The sequence below is a fragment of the Rhinolophus sinicus genome, chromosome 5 (genome assembly GCF_057876585.1).
Source record: "Rhinolophus sinicus isolate RSI-liver-muscle chromosome 5, RSI-T2T, whole genome shotgun sequence".
Classification (NCBI taxonomy): domain Eukaryota; kingdom Metazoa; phylum Chordata; class Mammalia; order Chiroptera; family Rhinolophidae; genus Rhinolophus; species Rhinolophus sinicus.
The window spans coordinates 57,359,262-57,385,228 of NC_142505.1; the positions used below are offsets into that span (position 1 = coordinate 57,359,262).

General features: G+C 39.3%; 1 protein-coding gene across 1 annotated transcript in view; it reads right to left on the reverse strand.

The window, feature by feature from the left end:
* LOC109445755 (cadherin-related family member 3-like) overlaps positions 1-25,967 on the reverse strand; it is an 88,239-nt gene that overhangs the window by 33,995 nt on the left and 28,277 nt on the right. The window contains exons 5-9 of the mRNA XM_019728383.3: positions 14,864-14,958; positions 8,048-8,155; positions 6,893-7,089; positions 3,982-4,159; positions 1,968-2,130 (exon numbers count right to left, since the gene is read on the reverse strand). Coding sequence (XP_019583942.3) covers positions 1,968-2,130; positions 3,982-4,159; positions 6,893-7,089; positions 8,048-8,155; positions 14,864-14,958 — 741 coding nt within the window. The remainder of the gene's footprint in view (positions 1-1,967; positions 2,131-3,981; positions 4,160-6,892; positions 7,090-8,047; positions 8,156-14,863; positions 14,959-25,967) is intronic.

Consider the following 25,967-nt stretch of genomic DNA (forward strand, 5'->3'; position numbering starts at 1 on the left):
TTTTAGAATAAAATTATTTCAGGAAAAGGACTGGCTTTTTTAATGTACATGTTTCAAGCAATAAATCATTCTGCAAAAGGCAAGTGTATGGCCATTTTCATTTAATAAAGATGGCATCAGAATATGCCTGAGACTGGTCAAAAACTGGCGCACACAAGTAAGCATTTTGGTGGGAAAAAGAGAGACATTTAACCTCCTTCCAGGGCAGCTTATTTTTGGACAAAATATCCTGACATAATAGAAGAAAAGCATGGGTCATATCCTGTCTTCATTGAATGTTAGTTGTGTGACCTTAGGCAACATATTTTAAAAGAGAAAATATTTTGAAAGTACTCTGTTATGGATAAAGCACTATAATAAATGTACATTATTCCTATTATGACAAGTCACTCGCCATTTTAAAAACATTTATTGAGTACTAATTAAGCACCAGGTAGAATTGGAGGTTTTAGAGATACAGCAATAAACAGTATGATTCCATAGTCAAGACTTGAAGATAACCCTAATATTATAGTGCTGGCACGAATCTTAGTTGGCATTAATTAAAATAGGTCAATATGATATCGAGTATCCAGGTGTTTAGGAACAATGACATTTAAAAACATTGAGTATGTCATGCATTCATACATTCACTCAAGTATACTGAGTGGCCACTATGCACCAAGCACTATATGAAGTGTTGGTACACAAAAATGAACCACTCAGAAACATATGTAAGGCTACGGGCTAATGAGAAAAGACTAATTAAATAGGCAGTAATAATAGTCTAATAAGTGTTTTGATAGGGAAAATAAAACTTATAATATGAGCTCATAGCCAGAACTAAGACAGTTATGGTGGTAAAAGAAAACTTGTAGGAATAAGAGACATTTAAGACCTAAAGCAAGCCCACGGGCCAACTGCGGCCCGCGATCCATTGTTAATTGGCCCGCAGCAAATTCCAAAAATATATTCAGTTTACTTAAATAAACCAGGTGAGGCAATACGTACTTCACCTCGAGTGAGTTGCCCGGCTGTTTGTGTATTTTACCACATATGGCCCTCGGTGAAAAACGTTGAAAAAAGTTTGGACACCCCTGACCTAAAGGATAATTATGAAAATGTAGAAATTAATTAGAGGTGGGTGATGGGTGGAGGGAGTTATTCATAAATAGAGCAAGCATATGTGAGGGCCCAAATGTCAGTTGGCATCACGTTTACAAAACTCCTATCTTTATCCAAACTCCATTTTTTAAAATGACAGGTTGGCATTGCATTTCAAAATGAACATCAACCCCAAAAACGTCTTGGCTCAGTGCCTAAGCTTCCAAAATTCACAACATATACAAAAGCTCAATTTGTAGCTTGTGGAATTTGTCAAGAAAATTTAGGGTTAGGACAAAAGCAAAAGGAGAGGCCATTAGTGGCTTTTTCAGCCATATCTTCTGACTAAGAGGGGGTGTGTGCTGTCATTGGGGTTAAGGAACAATTATGCCAGCCTCACAGGCAATGGCACTTTCAAAAAAAGACATGTGGAAATTAAGATTTTGAAAAAAGGATTTCTTCCAAGGCAGAGTTCCATCATTATGGGGGGGGGATTTTATTGCCCGTCCTCTGGCAATGGGAAGTCTAGAATTTCAAGAGGGTGAAGGGAGAAGGTGCTGACCTACCAGTCCCAGTGCCAAGAGAATGAGCCATCATAACGTGTGTAGTCACACGACTTATCTCTGAGGAAATCAGCATGCTTTCCAGCCTCTGATTCATTTCCCAGCTCAGTGGGAAGTAAGTTATTTTGTGCTCATTACAAGAAGGAGAAAAAGACAGCTGGCAGCAAGATAATGAAGGACTTGCCCACATGCCTCCAGTAAAACAGCAAAGGGGGCCAGCCCCTCCCTGCAGTGTCAGAGGTCCTCTGCTGAATGTACCAGCACCCAGCTGTGCCAATGAAATGACTCCATCTCCTGGGAGATACAGCAGCTGGAGCTCACCTGGATGACATTTTCAGCATTTGGCACTTGCTCAAAGAGTTGTCCAGACCCAATTGGCCCCGAGCTTGGAGCATAATGTATTGTATCAGGAGGGTCGTCAAGATCATGACATGAGAGTTTTGCAACCACTGTGTCATTTGCAATCACCTCCTTGCCTGTGTACCTGTTTTATTTTTTAAGATAAAAAATCAGTTTAGATGGGTAGTCTTTAAAAATGTAATATTTTTCCAGTAAACATCCACTAGTTTGAATAATGCATATATGTGACTGCCCTGTTTATCCTGGGGCAGTCCAAGCTTGGGGCATCATCTGGAAAGCCAAAACGTGCTATGAATTTGGTAAGACTTTCCTAATTTTCGGGGAGCATTTCTTCTCTGCATCCAGCTCAGTACTTTGGAAGTCTATCAAGGATATCACCTCAACAGAGAAGCTTGAGTGGGAATCAGGTGAGTGGGATTTTTCCAATCAAGAGCATCTGTATGGTATGGTCCAGAGGAACAATCCTTACATGCTGTCGTCACAGTGAGCTAACTTCCATCTCTCTGGATTCCCCCATTTCTTCACTGTGATCTCTCTGCCCCAAATGCTCACTCGTAAGCCTTCAACCTCTAAATTCTATTTATTCTTCAAAGACTAGCATCACTCCTTCAGGAAAAGATCCCCTGAATACTCCAGTCCCACATGTTCTGCCTCTTAACAATGAAAGCATAACACATGTAACTTAATTTTAAAAATGTTGTATTTTTTACTATTGTTTTACATATATATATATATATATATATTTATTTATATGCATCTTATCACCCTGACAAGATACAACCTCCTTATAGCAAATGAACATAGCAAATACTCCTTCAGGGGCTAGAGCACAGAGCGCAGCATGGGAGTGGGGAGAGTATTTGGTAATTAACTATGATCCTCCTGGGGGAACAAGAAGAAAAAAGAGAAGGATGACAAAGGATAACATTTACCAATGTTATGCCAAACCCTATACTGAACAAATTCCCAGCCGTGTTGTATTTGATCCTTATAACAGTGCTATGAGGTAGGTGCAATTATCATCTCCACTTGAAAGGTAGAGTCCTTGGGGCCCAAACAAGACCACAGGGGTAGTAATTATCAGAAGCTAGACAATCAAGAAGAAAGCTGAGACAACATAGGGGCAGCTGTTCTATGTGTAGGTGAGACACTGGGAGCAGGAGGGACATAGGAAAGTGACAGAGATATAGGTTTGGAGACTGACCCTCAAATAAGAAAAATAGTCATGCTGACAGGAATACGGTACCATAATCCCTATCCAAACTCCCAAATCCAAAAGCTCTGAAACTCAGAATTTTCTCATGACTTATTTAACACAAAAACCTGTTCTGACCTTAAATTTTTGATGTGTAAACATTACTTGAACTGACAAATCTTTCTTTGTCCCACTTAGTGTGAGTGTTCATATATTTTACTACAGATATATTCATAGATTTGAATTTGGGGTATTTGCATAATACAGGGTATATACACCATATGACATTTCTAAAATTCAAAAATGTCTTTATCCTGAAACATATCCCGTGCCAAGGGTTTCAGAAACGGGATTATGGAACTGTGATAAACAGCATTTATGAAATGGACACCACATGCTCAGCACTGTGCTCAGAATGTTCCATAAACTATCCCATTTATTCTTCACAACCACCCTAACGAGTAAGTACTATTGTTAGCCCATTTTATAAAGAAAGAAACTGAAGATCAAAGAGCTTACGTAATTACCCAACAGCACATAGCTGATAAGTGATGGAACCAGGATTCCAAGGCAGGTCTGTGACTCCAAAACATACGCTTTTAACAACTTACTGTCAGATCCAGTGAACTCAGCTTTCAGCAGGTCATTTCTGAGGACCAGAATATGAGACTGGACAAGAGTCAATGCAATGATTAACCACATGTTTAGTTGAGCCAATAACTCACTCTGAATTCGCTGCTCACCCTGAATTCTTAGCCCAGCCCACTCATCTCAGCTCACCTAATCAGATACCGATCACAGAAAGGTGAGTTGTCATTTATGCCGTGGATATTGGCAGTCACTAGAATGGATGCACACCTCCGGTCATAGTCACAGGCCTTAATGGAGAAGGACTGGACACGCGCAAACCCAGCTCTCTCCACATCAAGGCGGGCAGCAGTAACCACGGTCCCATGCTCTGTAACAAAACAACATATCTTTCGGCAAACTGGCCCATGCCATCATTTTCAAAATTACTTAACTCCATAGCAATGAAAGAGACAAAGAGTGAATTAAGCCTTGTTCATTAGAATTAAGGAAATGATTTAAAATTTAGCTACTTTGTGGAATTGTTTATCACCAAAATGCCCTCATTAATCGTGTTATGTTAGCTGGTACAAAAACAAAATTGTTTTTGACTTAGGGGACCAGGGAAGACTTTCTAGAAGAAGGGGCCCTTAATTTAGGCTTTGGAGGATACACGAGTATTGGGTAAGGAAACTGGGGAGAGTGGAAGGAGATGATTCCCAGCAGAGAGAACACAGATAATGAAAACCTGATAACGTGATCATGACTCACTGTGTTCCCTTCCACCCACTCTATCCATCCATTCATTCAACACACATTTATGGAATGACAGCTAGGTGCCGGGAACTGTGCTGCATACTGTATATACCACAGTGAAGTCCCTACCTTCATGGAACTTACAATCTGAGCTGGGAAACAAATGTAAAAACTTTTTTTCAATAGACATATTATTAAGGAAATGAAAATGATAATGTGATAAAAAATAACGTCTAATGGTGAGGTCCTGAAAAATGCAAGGACCGAGTGAGACAGAATAGTTAGCACGTCCCTAGGTAGATAGGGAGGTCCCTGGTGGAATAAACAAAAGACAGCGATATCCTAAAACTCCAGGTTTTGAAATCACTCCTTCGCTCCAGGACAAAATATAACAAGGCCTTGAGGTTAATCATAAAATTCCTTTTGGCCTGATAAATGGAGCAGATCTGATAGATAAGAGTGGGCTATTTTGCTAATTCCTTCAGGATGGGCAAGCAGAACAAACCTGGTAGACGAATTTCATTAGAAGGCGCCAGTTCCCTTCTTCAAACAGTTCCCTTCTTCAAACAGCTCCCCTTCCCCAAACAGGCAAGGGAAGGTATAAAAGTAAGAGCTTTTGCCTCAGTCACTGGGCACCCCCATTCAGGACCCCTTCCTGCTCAGGAGCTCTAACCCTTTGCTTTCAATAAACTATCCTCTTTTTAAAACTCTTTGCCTCTTCTGGGTCCATGTTTGCGTTCTTGGGTCTCACGAGACACGATCACTGCCTAGACCCAGAAACTGCCAACAGATCCAACATCATCTACATGAGGGGTGTCCAAACTTTTTTCAACGTTTTTCACCAAGATCCATATGCGGTAAAATACACAAATAGCTGGGCCACTCACTCGAGGTAAAGTACGTATTGCCTCACCTGGTTTATTTAAGTAAACTAAACATATTTTTGGAATTTGCTGCGGGCCAATTAACAATGGATTGCGGACCGCAGTTGGCCCGCGGGCCGCAGTTTGGACACCCCTGATCTACATCATTTGGGGACTCACAGAAAAATATTCCTTCATCACAAGGTCCTGGGGCAGGCAGCCTAGTGTTTTCACTGCAGTGTAATGGACAAAGAGAGATGGTAACCAAAGAGGTGAGAGAGAGAGAGAGAGAGAGACCAGGGAGAGAGAACACTTTGTCTTGGGGATGATTTGAGAAGTCTGGGTTACATTCCAAGTGCAAAGGAAAATCACAAGAGGTTTTACACAGAGGAGTATGATCCAATTTGACTTTTGTTTTGTTTTGTTTTAATTCATCCTTTGCTTCGCCAGGACTACTAGAGGGGAAAGTGTGAAAGCAGAAGCCCCGTTAAGAGATCTGCGCAATAATTCAAATAAGGGGATGGTAGCTGTCTCAACTGGGGCTCCCCCAGAAGCAGAGCCGCAGATGAGGATTTGAGTTGCATAGCTTATTTGGGAGGTGATCCAGGGCAACGTGGCATGGGGGGAGTGAGACAGAGAAGGGAAGCCTGCCAATAAAAAATACATTATCCAGAAAGTCACCGCTGTGGGCAACTAGAGCTTAATAGTACTGAAGAATTCTGAAAAACAGTGCAAAACACACTCAAAATGGTTCCACACCAGGGGCAAGAAGCTGGAATACTTATACACCAGTTCTCTTCAGTATTTGCTTGAGAGCTCAGGGGGGTAAGTAGTGTTTTTCCAACTCTTTGAACCTGCTATTTGTGAGGGAGGAGTGGGGTAGATGTCAGACCCCAAACAAAACCTCAGGCAAAGATATGTAGATACTGGCAGTTGGAAGTCAGAAAACTGAAGTGTTAAGTCCTGAGGAGATATGGGTGGGACACTGACAGTGTCTGCTACAATGGCTTAAACCTGTGGATGTGCTAAAGCTGACCACCTTTCTTCTCTTCTCAACCCCAGAAGAAGCCATATATACCACATAATCTGACCTACCCGCACCCCTCAGCCTCAGCCACAGCTGATTAGCTGAGAAGTGAATGACTGACTCTAGAAAGTCTAATCAGATTTTCTCTCATGAACATTTGGACCTGAATCAGAGAATTATTTAGATCTGAGCAGAAGAACTGGAAAGTCATGTAGAGTAGAGGGCTAAGGTAGTCATGTGGTAGCAGCCATAAAGAGCCACGTGTTAACTCATCAGGGACAAAGAACTGGTCATGCAGATTTATTCAACATATTTATCAAGCATCTACTATGTGCTTCTTGTAGGAGTTCTACAAATGAAGACAATCTGCTACATACTCTCAAGAAACTCAGTCTTGCAAAGGGGACATAATGTAAACAAATGATAACTAACAATAGCATATAGAGATATAAATTGCTGAGAACAATTCCCAACCCACCTTTATCAACTGCAAAGTAAATATTCCGTGGATCTAGTTCAAAGGTTAAGTCACCCAAATTATCTTCATCAGTTGCCTGGCATACTCCAACCGTTTTCCCAATTGGAATTTCTTCATCTAGTGTGATGTTGATTTTATTGTGCAGAGTTGAGTTTATAGAAGTAACACTCAAGACGCAATTTTCAATATTGAATAAGCTTGTTTTAAAAGAAAAGACTATTAGAGCGGCACTTACTTAGTGTGTATTCTTTTCTACCCCTTATGGTGGTGGAGGGGTAGGGGGTTAGCCGTAGCAATGAAGAAAATGGAAACTGATAATGATGTCAATAGCTAACCCATTTATTCAGCGCTTGACTATTATTTAGACACAATACTAAGCACTTTCACATTTTTTCCCATTTATTTCTCACAGCAGCACCAAGAGGTAAGTATCATTTTCCCCCACTTTACAGATGTGAAAACTGACATTTTTAAGAAACTAACTTTCAGAAGTAAATATCAAAGTGGCTGAGAGAAGATTTGACCTCAAGCCCATCTGGCTCCAGACTGTAGGCTTAACCACTGTGCTCTTATCCCTCATAGTAAGAACAAGATTCTTAAAATTGCTGACCCCCCTCCCCCCACCCCCTTCCCCCCCACCCCCCACCCCCCAACCCTCCCACCCCCCCACCCCCACCCCCCCGCGTATGGTTTTATAAACTCCCTGGTGATCATTTTAACCAGAATTTCCCTTGAGGGTAGAGACAGATAATTGAGCACATCAGACATTAAGAATATATTGCACTAATAACACCTTATTCTGTTGCAATTTCAATATATTTTATACTTTAAAACTATTTTGCTCTCAGTTTTTAACAAAGCCTTTTCTTTGGAGTCTTACATCTTAAGTAATTGTTTACATCTTACTTGTTTGTTTTCCTTTGAGGAAGAAGAATAAGAATAAGAAGGAGAAGAAGAAGGAGGGGTGGAGGAATAAGGAAGGGGAGAAGGAGAAGGGGGAGGAAGGTGAATAAACGGAAGGAAGGAAGGAAGGAAAGAAAAAAGGAAGAAAAAACCATTCCATTCTAATGGAAATTTTATTAATGAATTTCAGAAACTACATTTTCATATCCAATTTTCAAGGTCAAGTTAAAAGAATATGTTTTATTTCCTTACCTGCAGGTAAGAACAGGGTCCTTATTATTGACATTGATGAGGAAAATCTTTAGATTCCCAGCAGTGAAGAGTCCTCCAGGATCAACCACTTTAATAACTAGTGAGAAACTGAAAGTGCAGCCACAGGAAAGACAGCTGAAATTTTATAGTAACTAACAAGCTTTCACAGAAATAGAATCTATGAGGCTTAACTGACCAGTTGAAACAACGAATTTATTTAGTTAAAATTGTCAGTCACACTAGTTATGTTAAACAGTTGGAAATGGCTGACATTTTGTTAGAATTAGTCAAATCTGGTGAGAGGACAGACAGGACCTTAGAAAAGTGTGTTGATCCTCATCAATAAAAAAAAAGAAAAGAAGAAGGGGAATTCCTTAGTGCAGTAGAGCAAACAGACCTATGGCTGTGGGCTCCTACCCTGAAACACTGACTTCTCAATCCTGAAAACAGAGGGACAAATGCAAAGGAGAAGGTAGCAACGACACTTCAAATAATGTAATGACTATGGGGACATCTCAGGATGACAAAGGGTTTTTATTTTAGCAGAGCTGTGTTTGGGTTTGAGGAATGACAGTGCTTGAAATGGGGAAACTGAATGTTTCCTAACTGAAAGATGGATGTTTGTGTCCATAAACTGTGATCCACACAATGGTCCTGATTTGGCTGGCACTGTCTCGTTTTAGCGCTGAAAGTCCCACTGGCATTTCAGGAAACCTTGAAGTCCCAGGCAAACCAAGACAGTTGGTCAGGCTTTCAGAAAAACAAAAATTAAAATTCTATTCTAACTTGAAATGTACTCATAATTGAGACCAAAATTACTCTTTTCCTTTTATTTATCCTAAAAATGAAACTAGTTCTCAATTTTCCTCCTGTTTCATAATTTTGTCCTACAAGAACATGAGGTAACTCTTGACAAAAATCATAAAGCCAATTCACTTTTAAGAATAAAGATACTTTGCTCTTTCACCATCCAAATGGGGGTTGCATTTGCATTACCTTTTGGTCCTAATGCTACGAGCTCCCACCTTGAGCACAGCAGCTCACACAGCCACCCATCCTTAGTCTGAGGATGGCTGGTCACTGGACAGCACTGGTAATTTCAAAGCAGTGTTCAGCCAGGAGCTCCAGGCCCTGCCACTAACTAGCTGTAATCTTCTAATATTTATTCTGTGAAACTGGCCCTTGTGATCAGTTGCCACCCCACCAAGTAACAATCTGATATTCATTAAAAATAATAATATCGTGTTTTCCTGAAAATAAGACCAGGTCTTATATTAAGGTTTGCTCCAAAAGATGCATTAGGGCTTACTTATGTTCTGGGGGTATCATCCTGAAAAATCATGCTAGGGCTTATTTTCCGGTTAGGTCTTATTTTCAGGGAAACTTGGTAATACAGAGACAGATATTGTAAAGATGGCAGAACACGTAAACTCTGTGTTTACTTCCTGTCACAACCATATCAAAATTACAACTAAACTACATAACAACCATCACTGAGAATCACCTGAAGTCTAGCAGAACTGAAGCCCTACAACTACAGACATATACAAGAAGCCACCTTGAGACTGGTAGGTGGGGCAGAGACACAGAACGGGCTAGTCCCACACCCATGTATGACCATTAAAAATTCGTAAGAATAGCTCACCTGCAGAGGTCCCCCCACCAGAGGAGTGAGGAGTCCAATCCCAACACCAGGCTCTCCAGCCCAGGGTCTCAATGCCAGGGAGAGAAGTCCCCATAACCCCTGGCTGTGAAAAGCAGTAGAGATTGTGGCTGAGTGGGATGGATGGAGGGCAGCTGCACTCCCAGGTGCTCCTCTTAAAGGACCCATGCACAGACTGACTTATGACAGACTCACGTGATTTGAGCTCCAGCCCTGAGGCAGCATCTGGAAAGGCACCAGGGACATACAAGAACTGAAAGAACTGAATTGTTTGGCTTTAGGTCAAGGACTAGAAGGGCAGCTCTCTACCAGATGGTGGTGTTGATGGAAGCCATTGTTTCTTTGCTGAGCCCTTCTCTCTCTCAGTGTGCAGATGTAGGCAGCTACATCTGAGTCTCTATCAACCTGGCTAACACCATTCATTCTCTGTGATTCCCTAAAGACACCACCTCACCCAACTTTCGGGCCCACCCAAGCCACTTCCAGTGGATTTTCCATATAAATGGCTTGCCTTAGCTCAAGCTGCAGACTTTCCGAAAATCTCTCAAAGGTTCACAAACCCCAAACAAGCAGCATCTGGCTTTGGCATGTTTCTTATCTCTGGCTGAGCAGCCCTAAGCCCAGCACTAGCAAAAGTCAGCTTTGGTCTGGGGCTTGGCCTCTCAACGCACCTCCAAGTCCAGTGTGGGCAGCAGCCATCTATGGATAACTTTGTGGCTCCTGCCAGGTGGCACCAGGCAGGGCACAGACTGTGGCTGAACTTGGGCTGAATTTGGCCTGCAGCGGGGCTCCTCCCAGGAGGCTCTGAGGCTGGCATGCCCATTGGTCAGCTTCAGGCCCAGCTGGAGCATCACCCAACCACCTCTGGGGATGACACAGCCAGAGAGCACACTGGGCAGGCACCAGAGCCCTGCTAAAGTGAATCCTGTTCTGTGGGGTCAGCTCCTGCACAATAGTTCCTCTGCTATAGTCACACCCAGTCCTCAGAACCAAGCAGCCTGAGGATCAATTTCTCCCACTGATGTGCAAACAGCTACCAAGGCTCAACTATAAGAAGAGGGCATACACAACCCACACAAGGGACTCCTCTGGAGTACCTGGCTCAGCTAATGAGGAAGACTGCAGCACTGAGCCCTACAGAACACAATAAAGCCACTCTGCTAAGAGCAGGAGACATAGCAGCTCTTCCTAATACATAGAAACAAACACAAGGAGGCAGCCAAAATTGTGAAACAAAATAAAATGTCCCAAATAAAAGAACAGGATGAAGCTCCAGGAAAAGAACTAAACAAAATGGAAACAAACAATCTATCAAATGCAGAGTTCAAAACACTGGTTATAAGGATGCTCAATGAACTCAGAGAGAACGTCAACAAAGAGATAGGAAACGTAAAAAAGAACCAGTCAAAAGTAAAGAATAACTGAAATGAAGAATGCATTAAAAGGAATCAACAGCAGCTTAGAGGAGCCAGAGGACCAAATCAGTGATTTAGAACATAAGGTAGCAGAAAATACCTAAACAGAAAACAAAAAAAGAATTCAAAAAAATAGGGATAGTTTAAGGGTCCTCTGGGACAACAACAAACATGCCAACATTCGCAGCATTGGGGTACCAGAAGGCAAAAAGAGAGAGAGAGAGCAAGGAATTGAAAACTTATTTGAAGAAACAATGATGGAAAACTTCCCTAACCTAGTAAAGGAAAAAATATACAAGCCCAGGAAGTACAGAGAGTCCCAAACAAGATGAAGCCAAAGAGGCCCACACCAAGACACATCATAATTAAAATGCCAAAAGCTAAAGACAAAGAAAGAATCTTAAAAGCAGCAAGAGAAAAGCAGTTAGTTACCTACAAAGGAGCTCCCATATGACTGTCAGCTGATTTCTCAACAGAAACTTTGCAGTCCAGAAGGGATAGGCAGGAAATATTCAATGTGATGAAAACCAAAGACCTACAACCAAGATTACTCTACCCAGCAAAGTTATCATTTAGAATTGAAGGACAGATAAAGAGCTTCCTGAACAAGAAAAAGCTAAAGGAGTTCATCACCACCAAACCAGAATTACAAGGAATCTTAGAGGGATTTTTTTTAAGACTCTCTCGCCCAAAAAATAGATAAAAAATGTGAATAATAAAATGGCAATAACTATCTATCAACAATTACTTTAAATGGAAATGGATTAAATATCCCAATTAAAAGATAAGGGTGGATTAATGGATAAGAAAACAAGACACTTATATATGCTGCCTACAAGAGACTTCACACACAGACTGAAAATAAAAGGATGGGAAAAAGATAGTTTATGAAAATGGAAATGAAAAAAGAAAACTGGGGTAGTAATACTTATACCAGGTAAAATAGACTTTAAAACAAGACTATACCAAGAGACAAAGAAGGACCCAGTAATCCCACTTCAGGGTATTTATCTGAAGAAACCCAAAACACTACTTTGAGGGGATGTGTGGATCCATATGTTCGTTGCAGCGTTGTTTAATAATGGCCAAGATGTGGAGGCAGCCTGCGTGTCTGTTGATGGAAGAATGGATAAAGCAGAGATGGTACATATATACAATGGAACATTGCTTGGCCAGGAAGGGAATAGTTTCTTGCCATCTGTGGCACCATGGATGGATCTGGAGGGTGTTGTGCTGAATGGAGTATGCCAGACAAAGACAGATGCAATGTGATTTCACTCATATGTAGAATCTAAAAAGCAAAATAAACAAACAAAACAGAAACAAACTTAGATACAGAGAACATTTTGATGATTGCCCGATGAGAGAGAGGGTTGGGGCTGGGTAAAAAGGGAGAAGGGATTAAGAAGTACAAATTTATTATTTCAAAGTAGTCATGGGGGTGTAGGGAATAGCATAAGGAATATAGTCAATAATATAGTAATAACTATGTATGGTGTCAGATGGGTACTAGATTTATAAGGGTGATAGGAGGGGGACAGGGTGAAAAAGTGAAGGCATTAAGAAGTAGAAGTGTGAATTGGTAATTACAAAATAGTCATGGGGTTGTAAAGTAGAGCATAGGAAACATAGTCAATAATACGGAAATCACTATGTATAGTGCCAAGTGGGTACTAGATTAGTCAGGGAGATCACTTCTTAAATTATGTAAATGTCTAACCACTATGCTGTACACCTGAAATTAATATAAAAAAATATGGAATGTCAACTGCAATTGAAATATTTTTAAAAGAGGGAAAAGACGAAGGGTAATAAGAGGTTCAAATTTCCAGGTATAAAGCAATTAAGTCATGGGGATGTAATGTACAGTATGGGGAATATAGTCAATAATATTGTGATAGCATAGTATGGTGTCAGATGGTTGCTGGACTTATGGTGATCACTTCTTTAGGTATGTAAATGTTGAGTAACTATGGTGTACACCTGAAACTAATATAATATTGTGTGTTAGCTATATTTTAATTAAAATCTTTTTAAACATTAATAAAAATAAAATTAAAAAACATAAACACAGACAACAGTTTAATGGTTATCAGAGGGTAAGTGGAAGGAGAGGGGTTGGAGAGGGTAAATGGGGTTAAATATATAGTGATGGAAGGAGAACTGAATCTGGGTGGTGAACACACAATGCAATACATAGATGATATAGCATTGTGCACTTGAAACCTATGTAATTTTACCAACCATGTCACCCCAATAAATTTAATAATTGTTTTTTAAAAAATAGACATTTTAAAAATAATTCTGGGAAGCCTAAACTACAAAAATGGAAGAACTAAGGTGTGGGCAGGATGCCAAAGCCCTGAAGACCTCAGATTACATTTGGTCTAGCTGGATGCTGGAGAGCTGACTGCAAGGGAGTAGAGGAGAAATGAGCCTTTCAAACTCTTTCATCAGCATTTAAACAAGCTGTTTTGCAGCCCCTATATCATCTTTGAAGGGAGGGAATTAATAATAACCAATGGGGCATTCCAAAATTTCCTTTATTCTCCCTTAAAGGTCTGCTTAGTGACCATATAAACTCTAGAATTAAAAAGAAAATTAAGGAATGGTATGATCGTTGAAGCACTCTAGTGCGAATCCATTGCAAAACTTTAGCTAAATAATTATACAAGCTCTACAAACAGAGCTTCAGTTTTTCAGTGTCAGCCCCTCTGATGTCAAAGATACAGAGAAAAGGAAAAGCTTTAGTTTTCACTTATCAAGAAAAAGGTTAATTTTTAAAACTCTCATTAATGACATTTACTCCCATTTGTTAACAAATCTTAAGAATTATAAATACCTTGGAATGTGCTTAGTCATTTTTCCATGAGACATACCAGGCCAAAGTAAAAGGAAACTGATGGACATTATCCATTATTCCCAGAGCTGTTAATGAGACCAGATAAACATGGGGCAGAGGAATTTGGAAGTAAGGGGAAATGGATAAAGATTTTGGCAATTTTTCTACCCCCAAAATATATAAAAATAATACAGATAAAATAGTACTTTTCTCCAGCTGGCTTTATGACATCAGCAGGAGAAAGCACATCTCATTTTTGAACTCTCAATCTATTTTACTGAAGATGCTAATACTTAGGATATAAACCATCCTCAACTTTCATAATCAGGAAGAATCTCCTTATGAGATTCAGCAGCAGTCTGATTGGAACGGCTTAACAGTCCATTTGGGTTTCCTGTAAAGCACTTTGGTGCAGAACATACAACTGAAAAAGGTGGTAATAATAACCATTATAAAAACAGAAATAATAACTGAGAACCAAAAGCTACCCATTTGGCAAATGTGCAGGAAATAAGGAGGAAATGCCAGTTTATTAACTTTTCAAAGTTGCTGGATTACACTGTGAATGAATTCTGTGTCCCAGTTATCCAGGGAGAAGTCCCCACCAATTTCCACCTCAGGTCACAAACACCATCACTGAAATCATCCCTCTGCTTGGCTCTGGAGAAAGATAATGTGGAGAGGGGCCAAACTACCCACATCTAGTACCTAAAGTAGCACTTGTGCGATGATAGTTTGTTTGGGTGATGATTTCATATTTAAGGTAATGGCAACAGCATCTTCATTTGGGAGTACTCGTACATTAAGGCTAGATAGGGGGAAATGTTGTCAAAGAAAGAAATATGAACCAAAGGGCAGACATTTTAAGTGAATGAAAAGCCAGTAGCAATATTTACCTTCTAGTTTCACTTTCAAAATCAAAAACTGCTGCTGTAGAAATTGTTCCGAGGCTGTCAATTGTGAAGCCAGAGCCCTCCGGGGAAAGGAAGTACTGTGTATTGAACAGTAAAAAGAAGGCAAAACATTACAGAGACACTGACAAGTTGCTTAGCCAGGTTACGCGCACCAAAACCAGGCTTGAAATCTCTTTGTACTTTGGGCCACCCTCCTGCTACCCGCCCCACATATAATAGGTGCTCATTCCATGTTTGCCGGTAATGATGGTGATGAAATGATACTCCATTCAGCTGGCTTCAGGCCAGACAACCTGCCCTTAAATATTAGAAATGAATTTTCCTAATCTCTTACATTCAGTATGTTACCTGAACACTTCTCACTTACAACATTCCAGCCAAAGCTAAAATTAAATTAAAAGCAGTTACATTTAGAGAAACAAGCTGACTATATAACGAGAATTCAGAGATTAGTTTGTTTGTTTGGTGGTGCTGAAGATATGCTTTTGGCGGCAGCGTAGGGGTGGGGGACTGGGAGCTGTAGAAGGGGAAAACTAAAATACTGGGACATTTGTGCATCTCATTTTATGTGAGATAGGTATTGGCAATACTTTACCAAGTTGTATTTCTTAGCATATCATTGACTTTCATTCATGCTGTCTTCCAGTTATTCTGTTAAATGCTTCAAATACATTCTCTTTTAATTGTCACAACTCTGTCATAGGTACTGAAGTTATCCCTATTTCACAGATAGGAACACTGAGGCTTAGAAATTCAAGTGGCTTACCCCCAGTGTGAGAGTTGAACTTTTAGTCACTTTACATAATGCCTCTCTGCTTACCACATTACATGCTAAAGACAAATTTTTGCCAAAGAGGGAAGGTGAGGTCAAGGTTTCCAGAGTAGGTGAGAGTCAAATGATTACAAAAAGCCAGGGCAAAAATCCATTAGAGGATTAATATCAGGAGCTAATTATACTGAGTGCTACTGACTTAATAATTGTGTAAACCCAGAGATAATTTAATAGAGAAGATTGAACCCAGAAGGATTGCAAAGCAACCTAAAAGTTATTTGCAGAAATTAGTGACCTTTTAATTTATCGATTTTCTGATGAATCATTGTGTCCTGATTAATTTAAATTCATACCATTCATTTCTACACATATAAATAAGATGAAATTGATTTCTCCTTTTTTTTTGTAGAACAACATTGTAGAATATTCACTTTCAGAAACTGCAGGAAAATCCATCACATATTTACTTTTAGAGAAAACACCAGAAAAATGATGCCCATTTCATGGCTCATAAGTACCAGGTCTGGTTATATATAAATGTGTATAATTTTTTAAAGACACCCACATTTATGTTTGTGGCCCCTCAAAAATTTGCAGTTCCCAATTCCATTTCAGCATTACGCAGGTGTCAACAATAGTTTTTGGGGAAAAAAACCTATATATTGGTAAGCTGTATTTTTATGATGTTTAATTTTTCATAAAATGAGATAGCCTTTAAATTAAAAAAATGGATGGCACTGATTTGAACAACTGCTGCCGCTGTTTCAGGGAAGGTTGGAGCTGGCAGTTGGTTGCTAGGCAGCCAGGGCCATCACTGGGAAAGCCACCTAAATGAACCATCTCCTGAATAGGAAAGCAGTCCAAAGGATGAGAAATTAACTCTCTGTGGGTCCAGGAAACTTAAATTCATTTTTCACCACCACCCTCCCCGCCCCCATTTTATCTGCAATAACACCATAAACTAGTAAAGAAATATTTCAACCATAAGAATAAAAATGGCAGCCCAACCCCCAGGTTTAAGGGTGTGGCAACAGCTTACAGAATGTGTAGCAAGGGGAGCCTTCGGTCCTTTTAGATGGACTTATCTTCAAAACCAAGTTTATTCTTTTCTCTGAACGTCTTGCTTATGACTATTTGTTCTCAGAGAAGCTTGGGAATTGCAAATGTCAGAGCTCAAACTACAGGCCAAACACAGTGGGTTAGGGCCTCAGTGCTTCAAGAGCAGTTACACAGGAATGGCTGCTGGGTTTTCTGCGTTCTTAGCATCAGTGATAATAAAAACAACAACTGTGACGTCTGCCAGTTACTCTGACCCAGATTCTGTGCTCAGCATTTTTCCAAAATTAATTTGTTTAACCCTTAAAATGATGCTATGAGATTATACTCTTCTCAACCCCATCTTAGAGATGGATATACAGAGGCTTACAAATGCTATAAAATAGTCCAAGACCACATAACCAGTGAGTGGTTAAGCTGAAACTCAAACCCAGGTCTTTCTGACTCCAGAGCCATTGTATTTTCCTGCCTGTCTCATGGGAGAGTGTCTTCCTGAGAGAAAGCCAGTATATACTTGTATTTCTATTTTTAAAAACATCATATTTAAGCTTGTTTTTAATTTTTTTTGTGGAAATTAAAAATCTAGGTGGCTGAAGACAGCAACAGAGCAACTCAGTGCTTCTGTTTACAGAAGAAAAGAAGGGCGGGGAAGGAACGAAGGGGAGGAACATCTATAACTCAGCCCTGAAAAACTTTCAAGATTTAAAGATCCAACAGAGGAAGATGAACATGGAAAGAAAATAAGAAAGAGTTGTCATAAAGAGAGTTTATTGTCCCAGAGTAATACTAATACTATTATCTAATATTTATTGAGTACTATCTGCCATCCACTATTCTAAGCCCTTTATATGTGTGACCTCATTTAATCTTCATAATAACCTTGAGGTAGATCCTATTATTAACACCATTACAAATAAAGAAACTGAGGCACAGAGAGGTTAATGGACTTGTCCAAGTTCGCAAGCCAGAAAATGGGGAAATCTAAAGTTTAACCTGGGCTGCCTGACATTAGAATCCGAATCTTAAATTGGTATACTGTGTCTAATTTGTTATTTGACCCAAGGTAATGTTTTCTTGAAGGAAATTAGTACGTGAGCGTGATCTGGGCTACATTTTTTCTATATAACAAAATATTCTGTGATTTTTTTCTAAAGCAGAAATACTGGCTAGTTGCTGATCATCTACAAAAGCTTGTTATAGGAAAGATATATTTTCAAGAAAATATTTTTAAATTATAAACATAGATATGATTCTCAACTAAACCTTAATTGTGTTAGTGTAACTTTGCCTTTTAGCCTAAGGCTATACAGAAAATAATAGCACATTATCATGAGCATTTGGGACCCAGAAGCACAATGGGACTTATGCTTGCCCTTAAAAGCCTTGGAGTTTCACACAAGATCCCTTTTACTTTCCTCCAGAGTATTAGGGAACTCTCCTACATTCACTTTATAAACAAGAGGAATAGTTTGCTACCTGTAAACTTACACTGGACTATAGAGCTCTCCTTCCCAGAACAAACCTTATTAACTATATCTAATACACTGTCCCAATGCTTAGCTAAAATTAGAGACCTCTATGCAAGCATTCATCCCACTATCCTTGTTGGATGAACCCAGACTCAGTGTCAGAATCCTTCTCAACACTCCTGAGAGCCTCTAATGATCAACCAGAGAGATAGACATAGACATGTTAAACCTGAATTGGCTGTCCCGAGCTGAGCCAGGTGTTCCCAGAGGACTTATCCAGATGTTTATTATACACTCAGTAGCAGTTACAGTATCTGCAAAGATAAATTTACAAACCTTTTGCAATGTTTCTCCACGTGTGACTCACGGACCACCATACATTATAAACCTTCATCCACGAGTTAATTGTTGAAGCTGGATAATTCAGTGGAATTCATTATGCTGTTCTCTCTACTTTTATACATGTGAAATTTTCATATTTATTAGATATGTAGACCTAAGGGATTCAGAATGCCTAGGGTAGGGAGGGCTGGGAATATGAATGTATAACAATGGGCTAACCAAAGTCATTTTTATGTGCTCTAAAGTTGCTTCCTTTAAGTGATTATCAACCTTGACTGTACAACAGAATCGCTTGGAGAGCCTTAAACATGCTAATGTCCAGACTACACCCTAGACTAATGAAATCAAAATCTCTGGGGGCGTAACCTGGGCATCTGTGTTTTTTAAATTATACAGATGCTCCGGCAGCCCAGTGGCCTTAGATCTTTGGCATCTGTTTTAAGGTTCCCAGAAACAGATCCGGAAGTGAAAATTTGTGTGCAAGTGATTTATTAAGGAAGTGCTCCAGGAAAACTAGAGTGGATATGGGGGGAGTCGGGACTGAGAAGGGGAGGCAGCCAAGAAGAGTGCTGCCTCCAAGTCCACACAGGCAATTAAGGTCCACGAGGAGCTATGGAGTGGACCTTAACCCCCAGAGCGTTCCCACCCAAGGAAAAGGAAATGGGGCTTTCCTACTCCTGCACCCCTCATTCAGTGGTTAAGGGCTACCCCAGAGAGGTAAGTTCCCAGGTACTTCCTGCTTTTTGAAGTGCAGGAAAGGTCCAGGGACAGTCCTTCTCTTGCTAAAGGAAGTAAAAGCAAGTTAGCTGAAGTGGAAACACCACACAGAAATGGTACAAAAGTATCCAAGGGGACCTGGGATTAGCATGGCTATTACCGACTACAGTCTCTAAAACATCCTTCATTACAGCAGCTAAAAACAATTGTTTGGCTGAATCATGCTAGAAAGTAGAGTTAGTTACCACATTAAGAAACCAACCAGTCACCTTACATGTGAGTAACATTTAATTCTGTCCCAGATTCTTTGATAACTCTGATAGCAAGTAGGCTTCATTTCAACTCTGATTTGATTGGTAAGGACTACGTGGTGCCCTATAACAAGGAAAATTTTATGCTCAGATTGGAAAAGTGCCATGTTCAATTAGTGATGCCTGCCACAAGTAAATGAGAAGGCAACCACAATACTGCCAGAGAACTTTGATGTATAAGGGACCATTAGAATGCTTGCGGAGCTTTTTAAAAAATACTGATTCCCTGGGCCCCACTTCCAGAGGTTCTGAGTTAATTATTCTGAGGGGAACCCTGGCATCTGTGTTTTGTTAAAGGATCCCAGGTGATTCTATTATTGCAGCAAAGAAGAACCACAGTAATATTCAGCATGAATTGCCATGCTGTTTCCCAGCTGTCCCAGGAAATGTTTTCAGGCATACTTTAAAATAATGAAACAAATCCTCCAAAAAACACATATGTATTTATAATTCCTTCCTCTTTTTTTTTTCGGATGTTATTTGTACTTATTAAAAAATTCAGGTGTACTATTTTTTTTCTATTTGCTTATTAAAGTATAGTTGACATACAATACTATATTAGTTTTAGATGTACAACATGATTCTACTTTTATATACCGTATGACGTGATCACCATGATATGTCTGGTAACCATCTGTCACCGTATAAAGTTATTACAATAGTATTGACTATATTCCTTGTGCTCTACAACCCTGTGGTTTATGTATCTCATAACTGGAAGTTTGTGCCTCTTATCTCTCTTCACCTTTTTCACCCATCCTCTCACCCCCTTCCTTCTGGGAACCATCAGTTTGTTCTTTGTATCTATGAGTGTATTTCTGTTCTGTTTTGCTTATTCATTTCTTGTTTTTTTGTTTTTTAGCTCTCGGGCATGATTATTCCTTTCTTAGTCTCATAAAAATCTTTTCAAACTTGACTAGCAGAACATTTTTGTTTGCTTTGTCTTGTCTTGTTAGGCCTTCAATACAGTGAGCTTTGAAAGGGATAGTCATTACCAAATCTTCATTTGCCTTGTGTAAGTAGACTTAATATTGATTTCTTTTCACATAGCCTTTAAATAATTACATTTTGGTGTGCATATATTTGTAAGGTAATAGCCTTTACCTATGAAAAATATCACAAGAATGTATACATTTGTAATTTGTAAGGCAAAAAAAATAATAATTTACCGTGCGGTGGTTCAGTGTTATTGCTTGTTACAAGGTGATTTAGCAATAGCATGACTACTGGATAAAGTACATGTTACAAACTTGCATGCCATCTTGTGGAGGATGATGCAAGTTGTGCACTTATGAAGTAAATACTCCCAAAAAAATATTTATTAAAAATGTGACTCTGGACTTTTCTAAACATCTGCCTTTTGTGTGGAGAATAAAGATTATTTTCTAGGCAATTAATGTGTTTCTTTTTTCCCCCAAAGATTTTATGGGGAAATATTGGGGAACAGTGTGTTTCTCCAAGGCCCATCAGTTCTAAGTCGTCCTTCAATCTAGTTGTGGAGGGTGCAGCCCAGCTCCAAGTCCAGTCACTGTTTTCAATCTTATTTGCAAGGGGCGCAGCCCTCCATCCCATGTAGGAATTGAACTGGCAACCTTGTTGTTGAGAGCTCATCCTCTAATCAGCTGAGCCATCCGGCAGTCCCTCCAGCAGCTCAGTGGCAGCTCATTGTCTTCAATCTTGTTGTGGAGGGCACCGGCAACCCTGTTGTTTAGAGCTCACGTTCTAACCAACTGAGCCATCTGGCCGCCCCGAAAGTGTTTCTTAAAATCAGCTTTTCTCCAATTACATACTATTTCAAACAAAATTGTTCTTTAGCTTGAATAGTGCAGATAATTGCTTCAATTCTCAAATTCATTTGGCTGGTACATGCCTAAACTAAATGATATTTCTCCACATACCAGAATTTCTAAGAATGTGATAGTATATGATTCAAACTTTTCACCTTTCTCTTGGTGTCACAGAAAGATGAAATTTTAAGGTGATATTAGGATTGAAGACCAAGCCACTGTGGGCCCAGAAGAAATTGCTGGATCATATAATAGTTTACTTTTAGTTTTTTGAGGAACTTTCATACTGTTTTTCATGGCAGCTGCAGCATTGTGCATTCCCATCAACAGTGTACAAGGTTTCCAGTTTCTCCACATCCTTACCAGCACTTGCTGTCTTTTGTTTGTTTTTGTTTTTTTAATAGTCATCCTGACAAGTGTGAGGTGATATCTATGAGTATTGTGGTGTGTTTTTTTAACATGGTTTGATGCTTATATTTATTTTTTTATTAAATTTATTGGGGTGACATTGGTTAGTAAAATTATATAGGTTTCAAGTGTACAATTCTATAATAAATCATCTGTATATAACATTGTGTGTTCACCACCCAGAGTCAGTTCTCCTTCCAGCACCATATATTTGACCCACTTTACCCTCTTCTACCACACCCCTCTCCCCTTACCTTCTGGTAACCACTAAACTATTGTCTGTGTCTATGAGTTTTCGTTTGTTTGTTTGTTTGTCTTGTTCATTTGTTGCTTTCAGTTCTATATCCCAAAAATGAATGAAGTCATATGTTTCTCAATTTTTCCTGTTTAACTTATTTTGCTTAGCATGACAATCTCAAAATCCATCCATGTTGTCACAAATGGCAGTATTTCATCATTTCTTATGGCCGAGTAATATTCCATTGTATACATGTACCACATATTCTTTATCCAATCATCTATTGAAGGACACTTTGGTTATTTCCATGTCTTGGCCACCATGAATAATGCTGCAATGAACATAGGGGTGCATATATCTTTACGGATGTTTTCAGATTTGTTGGGTAGATACTCAAAAGAGGGATTGCTGGGTCGTATGATAATTCTATTCTTAATTTTTTGACGAACTTCCATGCTGTTTTCCATAGTGGCTGCACTAATTTACTTTCCCACCAACAGTGTATGAGGGTTCCTTTTTCTCCACAACCTCTTCAACACTTCCCATCACCTGTCTTTTTTATGATAGCCATTCTAACATTTGTGAGGTGGTATCTCATTTTGGTTTTGATTTGCATTTCCCTAATAGCTAGTGAAGTTGAGCATTTTTTCACATATCTGTTGGCCATTTGCATGTCTTCTTGGGAGAAGTGTCTGTTCAGATCCTCTGCCCATTTTTTAATTGGATTGTTTGTTTTTTTGTTGTTGAGTTTCATGAGTTCTTTATATATTTTGGATATTAGTCCTTTATCAGAGATGTTGTTCATGAATATCTTCTCCCATTCAGTTGGTTGCCTCTTTGTTTTGCTGATGGTTTCTTTTGCTGTGCAGAAGCTTTTTAGTTTGATATAGTCCCATTCATTTAGTTTTGCTTTTACTTCTTTTGCATTTGAGGTCAAATTCATAAAATCCTCTCTGAACCCAATGCAAATCAATCAATTTAATACACCACATAAACAAAATGAAGAACAAAAATCATATGATCATATCAACAGATGCAAATAAAGCATTTCACAAGATACAACATCCATTTATGATTACAACACTTAATAAGACCACTGCCTGTTTATGTGAAGGAAAGACACTAATGTAGACAATACACTTTTATAAGAGCACTGATATGTCTACACTATGACGAACCAATTAGGTAAAAGTAAATCATTTCCTTGCTGTGTTAACTGACATCAAGCAGCCCCAAATAGTCAGTTTTTCTACTAAGTACAAAAGGTTTTCCTTGTAATGAATTTGGGCAAAGATAAGTGTAGGTTGCACGAAGTGAAGTGATGTTCATTTCTGATTAACTTTTCAAATATGAACAGCAGAACATTTTTGTTTGTCTTGTTGGGTGTTCAATACAGTTGTTGACTTTAAACAGGATAATAATTGCTGAATCTTCATTTTCCTTCTGTAAATAGACTCAAATTATGAATTCCTGTGTAGTGGCTCCTGAGATGGTTGCCCCGTCCCAAATTTTTGACGCTGCCCAGAGCAGGTTTCAGGGGGCCACAAAGAGCTCTTCCTGCTTCCAGTAAGATGTTCTCTCTTATTCTCTCAACAACATCGACTGCATCAATGATATAAACTTCCTAAGAGACCGGTCTCAAGCAGTGTTTAGTGATAATCAGTACAGATTATCCCTATCCTGCCCCCTTTAAGAGACCTTCAGGACATGTTCACATACTCAGTCACCCCAAGAAGTTCAGTTCTCATCACCATGACAATTGCTCATCCCACTTGATACCTCAAACCCTTCCCCAAACCTTCCCAATGGTGCCCTCAAGAATTCAGTCTCTCATCAGCAACCTCCCCATAGCCTCTATCCCTTCTCTGAATGTTCCCTTTCACATTTATCTGGACAATTCACTCTCCCTCTCTTGGAGGCAACACATTCATGCTTTCTCCTCTTTTCCCAAATCTCCACCACTCCCCAGGCCTCTTTCCTCTACCCACTCTCTCCTACTCACCTTGTTTTCTATTTCACTGAGAAAAGTAGAAGCAATTAAAATAAAACATCCCCTGGTCATTCTATTTAAAATCATTGATTACCACTTTAAAAATTACAAACTACCCCCTTATAGAATTCCTTATTCTGTTACCCACTTCATTTTGATCCATAACACTTGGCAGCATCTGATAGATTTAAATATATAATCTATCATCTCCCACTAAAACATAAGCTGCATGGAGGCAGGGATTTTTGTCTCTTTTTCTCACTGCCAAAGCGTCACTTCCTAGCACACTACTTGACACTAGTACAGTACTCCCCCCTTATAAGCAGTTTCACTTTTTGTGGTTTCAGTTATCCATCGTCAATTGTGGTCCAAAAATATTACATGGAATATTCCAGAAATAAACAATTTAGAAGTTTTAAACTGCACTCCATTCTGAGTAGCATGAGGAAATCTCACGCTGTCTCCTGTGACTCATCCCTTTGTCGAGCATCTCCACACCACAGACTGTAACCACCCATCAGTCACGTAGAAGCCATCTTGGATACCAGATGTGTTGCAGAGTTTGTGTTCAAGTAACCCTTATTTTACTTAGTAACGGTTCTCAAAATGCAAGAGTAGTGATGCTGGCAATTCCTTTATTTCAAAAGGTGAGTACAGTACAATAAGGTATTTTGAGAGATAGATGACATTTACATAACTTTTATTATAGTCTATTGTAATTATTCTATTTTACTCTTAGTTATTGTTATTAATCTCTTACTGTGCCTTACTTATAAGTTAAACTTCATCATAAGAATGAATTTACAAGGGGAAAAACATAGTATATATAGGGCTTTTTACTCTCCATGGTTTCAGGCATCCACTGGGGGTCTTGGAATGTATCTCCAGCTGATAAGAAGCAACTACTACAAATGTTGAGTAAGTGATTGTTGGATGGGAAAGAGAATGAACATGCAACTACTATGTCTAATAAACTTTTTGCATACGTCCCTTACACCCTGTATTCCTCCTTGGTTCCATAGATAAATAGATTGTGCTTCTAACATCAGGCTCTCCACTGACACACTGGACACCATCCCCCATTGCCTACCCAAGGTCATCACTCCAGCAATTGTTGCCACTACCTCCTGCATTATTAATTTTTTCCTCTTTACTGGTTTATTACTACCAACATAAAACATACTGTAATATTTCCCATCATTGAAAAATAAAAATTTCCCTTGATTCTACATCTTCCTCAAGATACAGTTCAATTTTTCTGCTCTGCTTTTAAAGAAAACTCTTTGAAAGTCGTCTCTGCTCACTATTTCTATTCTCCTCACCTCTGATTCTCTTGAAGTTTCTTCCAACAGACTTTCATTCTCAATACTCCACTGAAATACTCCACTTATCAAGGTCACCAAAGTTCTCTATGCATTACTCATTTGAACACTTGTTGTATGCCAGACACTTATCTGAGTTCCAGCAATTAACATATGGCCACCTTCAGTGATCAGTAATCTCAGCTCTCATCACCTCACCAGTTGAGCAGTACTCACTCAGTCCCTGCTTGAAATATTTCCATCTGTTCTTCTGGGAGACACTCAACTCTCCTGATTTTCCTTTTTTATTTTTTGATCCTACTCAGTTTTATTCACTCAGTCCTCTTCCTCTTTCTAACTCTGAATGTTGGGGCACCCCTCAGACTCAGTCCTTGAACTTTTTCTCTTCTCTCTTATATCCACACTTACTCCCTAGGTAATCTCATTTCATTTCAATCTATAAATACTAAGTGTTAACTGGTAAATCTAAATTGATGCTCCAGCCCTGAGTTTTTGCTGAGCTCCAAAAATTTTAATGGAGCTGCCTACTCTTCCTGGATGTCTCACTGGCTTATCAATCTCAATTGGTCTAAAACAAAGCACTTGATTTTCCTTCTCAACCCCACTCCTCTTCAAGAGTTGTTCCAGCCAAAAACCTAGAAATGCTCTTGATTCCCCCTCTTTCCTTTAAACCC